Source organism: Protopterus annectens, chromosome 7.part0 (genome assembly GCF_019279795.1).
Source record: "Protopterus annectens isolate FY-2018-M chromosome 7.part0, PAN1.0, whole genome shotgun sequence".
NCBI lineage: Eukaryota > Metazoa > Chordata > Ceratodontiformes > Protopteridae > Protopterus > Protopterus annectens.
Genome location: NC_056739.1, coordinates 301,822,240 through 301,828,239, shown reverse-complemented (window position 1 = coordinate 301,828,239; position 6,000 = coordinate 301,822,240). Strand labels below are relative to the sequence as shown.

Sequence of the window (6,000 nt, the reverse complement as noted above, 5' to 3'; positions counted from 1 at the left end):
TCTCAAGCTATGATATAACATACAAGAACTCATTAGTATCATGGCAATTGCTTTCTCTTATGGTAGCATGTGTGTGTGTGTTTTAGGGGAATTGTGGTCACAAACAGCTCAGTTACACCAAATGTCCCACTTTTCCAGCATCATCGTTTACTTAAACAGCACGTCAGTGCACTACACTATATGCTAGTTTTTTTTTTTAAGATGAGCACACTTACCAGTAGAAGATTTATCAGAAGTTCAATTCCTTCTGCATCCAACCTGAAATAAGTTTAAGGAAAAGAGAGTGAATTTTGATTACACAGAATGACTGTACTTCTATACTCATTTATAAATTAAAACCTGGGGATAAAAGATATTTAACTTCAAGTAAATGTCTAGTTGTAAAAATCGAAGTGCTGAGAGAAATGAACAGTATGGACTAGAAGTGAGGTGGTAGTACTAAGCTCAGGTGAGAACTAAGACAGGCTACAAGGAGCGAGAGTACCACAGTGGGTCTTGGGTAAAAGGCACAGTCATAATACAATACTATCAGCTTCAATTTTGCAAGTAATGCAGCATATGGTAGCTCATCTCCCATGGTATTGTCATTACACTAGGGCATTCTGATACCGATAAACTGAAAGATCAAGTCCCACAGCATTATTGCATCAAGCAATCCCAAGACGCTCTTATAAATTCTGTAACAGATTGACATGCCATGTGTTGTTTTCTAACAATGCATGACAAACATGATTTATTTTTGCTAACTGTGTGCCTTAAACAATCCACTATCGGTACTCTTTCACAGCTTATGAAGGCTAAACCTGTGGAAAAGAACCCCTCCCCCACAGCACCCATGGATTTCTCTGTTGCAGTCTAAGTACAACACTACAGAGCAGGTAAAACAGCTGGCGGGTGTGGCTATCTCATCATGGGCTGTAATCTTTACTAGGAGGGCATCTCAGATCACCATTGTAGTGTTAAGCTGATGCAGGGGTAACCACTGGTTTATTTCAAATCTTAAAACCCTTATTTTCACATAATGCAGAGAGCCTACAATGTTTACAAAGTAGTCTAATTTGTTTTCCTTGGACGACAATTCTGAATTGGAGAAAAGTAATTCTCTGACTGTCTACATTTTGATGACTGTGTGGATTTTGCCCATGCATAGCTCTCAACCTTTCATCTCCAAAATGAGGAACACTACCCGTATTACATTAGTGTAGTCCTCCTCTTTAGTACAACCTCTGGTCTAAGAAGTATTGCTAATGAGCTGTGACCTATTAAACCACCAGCCAAAATCCCCATCACAAATACCCATCTACAGAGCACCTCTTAGATCAGTCCTGAAAGCACCCCCTTTATGATAACAGCTCTCCATGCTAGCAATATGGACAGTTGGACAACCCTGGTTTCTCCTGCCAGCCTTGTTGACTTGGGTTACCTAAGGCAGTGTACCAACTGCCTCATGTACACAGACAACCCTCTACTAATAACTCACTCTACAACAGAGTGTGAGAAATGGATCGGCACAAAGAATCTTGAATCCCTGCTCTCACGCACTCAAAACAGTAACACTGAAGAGGTTTGTCAGCTCACCCACCACTACTCATGGACACAGTATGCATCCAACACATAAATCAACATATGCAGAGGTTCTCTCAAAAAACACCAGAGACCTCCAAAATAAAAGACTGCTACAACTAATACAGTTCTTACAGCACCCAAGACGCACAGTAACACTAGACTCTCATCTACCAAGCTCTTAAAGAAAATTTTTTTTTTGAGTGTTATGCTTTATCATTGGAGACTCCGTAGTGAGACACAAGATGTCCCACTCACCAGGTTAAAAAAGGAGAAAGTCATGGTCAGTTGTCTGTCTGGTGCCACGGTTCATCAGATCACGTATGCACTCAGGTCACTCTGAAACAAGTACCATTATGACTGTCACAGCTCATGTTGGGAGTGAATGACCTGAGACGTACCTCACTGAACTATATGAAGAAAGACATGATTGAGCTCTCTGAGTATGTGTCCCAGGCAGATATGTCCCTAGCCTTGAGTAGCATATTACCCTCACTGAGAATGATGCCACAGTATAAACAAAAAATTATTTCAACAATTGGCTTAGTTTTCTAAGGGAATCCAGTTTCTTTCAACCCGGGACAACATAGTCGACAAACCTTGCTGCTTTGCTAGAGTCGGTTTGCACCTGGCACCACTAGGCTTTTGAATGCTGGCAAATGCCCTCATCTCCCCCATAGTGCCTTTTTTAGGCAAGGTCTCAGAAACAAAATTGCTGACATGAAATTTGCCAACCATAACAAAATATGGGTTATGCTGCTAAATGCTCGGAGCTTAAACCAAAAACTGCACATTCTGGAAGCATGTCTATCACTGGGGGTTGTAGATGTCTGTGCAGTGACAGAAACCTGGTTCAAGGCCTCAGAAATTACCCCATCCTTGCAAGGCTACAAAGCCTTCCACACCTTCAGACTGCAAAACAAACAAGAGAACAAAAGGAGGTGGCGTTTCTATCTATATTAGAGATGAATTCACCTCCTAACTAGTTAGACTAGACAACTCCAAGGAGTTACTCCACCATCAAGTTGGAAACCTAGCCTAGTTTTAACTCACTAGCGCAAAAGTTATTTGACTTTGTTAACTCAAATGCCATGGAACAAATTGTTTAAACCCTAGGAAGAGGAACAAACATACTAGATCTGGTCCTCACTGACATGACAAACAGATGCACCACCGCAACTGTCACACCCTTATTAGTTAAACCTGACTACAAATCAGTTGCCTTTAAACTGGCATTAACACCAGAATTCAAAAAGGGTAAAGTCAGAGTAAAAAAAAACTTCACCAAATCACCAAAGCAAACTTTACCTTCCTAGAGGAAGGTATAAATGCATTCCAAGCCCCACCCCCATCTGTAATTGGTAACTACGCCAAAGCTTACACTAAAGCCCCATGAAATCACTTGTATAAGTGTATAGGCTCTGCTGTTCCAGAGATAATCAAAGCTGGAGCCCCAAGTAAAAAAAGAGCCACCCTGGTGAACATCCAACATCAACAAACTTTACAACAAACACAAAAAGATGCTAAGAAAACTAAGGCAAGGTCCCAACAATGCAAAAGCACCATCCTCAGCCTCATCAGGCAGATAAGACAACATGTAAAATCCTCTAAGGGTAACTTTGAGGAAAGCTTAGCAATCACAGCAAAGGATAATCATAAGGCCTTTTACAGCTACATACGTCGTTTAAAAAGTAGGACCCAAGCTTGTGCTGAACTAATGACTAATTGTATATCTCACACACACACACACTCTGATCCTGCAGAGATAGCAACCTGCTAGTGGGTAGATTTGCTGAACATTTTGCTCCCTTATCCTCTCCAAACTTATCGCAAACTTTGCACCCAATTTCCCCCCACCCTACATATCCAAAGGACAGGTTATTAAAGCCTTGTCTAAGGCAAAAAACACAGCCTCTGTGGGACCAGATGGCATCCCAGTCTGTTTTCTAACTAAACAAACTAAAACATGAACTAGCATCACCATTAAGTACCCTATTCAATCATAGCCTAACCACTGGCTTTGTTCCTGCGGAGTGGAAAATAGCAACAGTTATTCCCCTCCACAAAGGTGGCTTATCAACAGAACCAGGAAATTATAGACCCATAAGTCTGACCAGCCTCATCTGTAAAGCCAGAGAATGCATCATCATGGACCTTATAAATAAAGACATAGGCGACCTCCAAACCCTGGATCTGACCCAATTCGGCTTCATCAAGGGTAGATCCTGCCTGCTAAATGTGGTGGATTTTTCAAAAATATGACTAGGGCCATTGATGAGGGCAAATCTGTGCACACAGCATACGTCGACTTGTCAAGGATCTTTGGCACAATCCCCCACTCAGGCATTACCGATAAACCTAGCAAACTGAATGTAAACCACTTTGTTGTAAGATGGGTTGCCAATTGCCTCACAAACCAGTCACACATCACGCCGCTGACTTCACATCAACCAGCAGACCTGTCACCTGTGAAGTGCAACAAGGGTCAGTGCTGGGCCCCCGCCTCTGTTTGGTATATACTTCTCAAACGTTCAGGCCAAAACTAAGGGGCTGTGACTGACCAAGTTTGTGGATAACTGCAAACTAGGTGCAATTATTGAATCTCCAAATTATATCAGTATACTTCAGGAGGGTCTTAGGCAGACCAATGACTGGTGCATCAGTCACAGTGTCAAACTTAATGCAAAGAAATGCATCATAATTCCCTTTGGTAAAAACAATGTCCCTTCACATTATCAAACTAACAACAATACTCTATGTACCTATATAGTGGTAAGAGATCTAGGATCGCAAGTAGACTGTGACCTTAACTTTGACCACCATGTGTCTACTTTAGTAAGGAAGGCTTTCTACATAGCACACTTGATTAGAGCAAAGGAGGTTATAACCTCTCTGTACTCATCACTAATCAGGCCCATGATTGAGTATAATGTGCCTTTTGGCATGTACTGTACAAAGCACCTACGACAGTTAGAAATACCTCAGAGGTTTCTAACAAAGAAGATCAAGGGACTCCAGCATGTGCCTTACACAGACCAACTAAAGTCTGTGTCACTGTACTCAGTATAGTATAGACTTCAAAGGGGAGACTTATGTCTGACTTACAGAACAAATCTCTGACCCAAACCTAATGAATTTGCTGCACATCCATAAATCAAACAGGACTAGAGCTACCCATTCCAGGGACCGAAATAGGGTCTGTGACTTGAATAGGCCATGCTGGAGGGACATATTTGTCTCCCAGTGACTGCAGCATCTTGGAACAGGTTGCCAATTCATGTGAAGCAGAGCACCTCTATGACACTGATCTAAAGGAACCTGGACGAGTGGATGGGGCATCGTAAATTCTTACAAGAGATCACACCCACAACCCTCCTGGACATGGGCAGTCATTAATAAATACAATCCTGGGTATTGACTAGAGTATCTATGGTATTACATTGGGATGAAATGGCTAGGCTTGAAATGACCTCCAGGTTGATAGCCTGGTAACCTCCTATAATCCTATAAGTGGGACAAATGGACAAAATGTGGAACACTTACTAAAAGCTTACCAACAACTACAGCTAGGAAGGTCATAGGATTGGTTAAAATGTGATAGTTTTACTTATGGAATAATTCTCTCAATTAATTAATACAATTTATTTCCATTTACCATGGACATCTGTTAGAAATTTGCTAACCCTGAATGTGTGACAGACCCTTTCAATGTGGTACTTCATGGAACATGAGCTTTTTAAGACCCTAAATGAGGAATGTTCCTCATAATTATGTACACACTAGAGGTACATGCCTGTGAAGGCTGCCAGCCTAGCCAGACAGAATTTTGGAGAAAATTCTGTCATCTGTAAATATTAGCTTTAGCCATGGGCTATACTACCAATTGGATAATACTATTGCACAGCAATAATTGGACACCCTTTTTAAGGGCCTTTGAGTAGCTGATAAATATTAGTGGGTGGTGGAAAGTGGTACTACCTTTCAGACTGGGCAGAAAAGGGGCACAGCTGGAGAACCTGTGCCAGCCTTCCCCAGGAGTGCCTGTGTGGTTATATAAACTCTTCTCAAAATGTATGTGTGTGTGTCAGCTACCTGGGCAGGGACATGAAGCACTGGTTTGACAGACAGGGTGCTGGAGGTTTTAGCTTGCCCACTAGGCTGAGATCTGGACCCTATAGCTGTGCCATTGGGGAGTCTTATTGGGGACCTAGAGAACAAGTGAGCGACCAGCCCCGGACTGACTGTTATCTCTCTGTGCTCTTAAGGGAAATTGCACTTTACTGTATTTGTTATCCTTTCCTCCTATATGAGACACCCCTCACTGGTGTTACTGGTGAGGATTGAGGCTCCTTGATTGCTGGGCCAGGGCACAGGCATCACAGTGCCCATGGTTTAATGTGTTTCATGTCACCAGAACAAGCAAAACTGTAAGCAATG

The 6,000-nt window shown here is 42.1% G+C and overlaps 1 protein-coding gene across 5 annotated transcripts in view; it reads right to left on the bottom strand.

The window, feature by feature from the left end:
- The window catches only part of CDK18 (cyclin dependent kinase 18), a 1,544,265-nt gene that overhangs the window by 110,551 nt on the left and 1,427,714 nt on the right, over positions 1-6,000 (bottom strand). For all 5 annotated transcript variants that reach the window (XM_044076818.1, XM_044076817.1, XM_044076819.1 and 2 more), the window contains one exon: positions 216-258. In XM_044076818.1, coding sequence (XP_043932753.1) covers positions 216-258 — 43 coding nt within the window. The remainder of the gene's footprint in view (positions 1-215; positions 259-6,000) is intronic.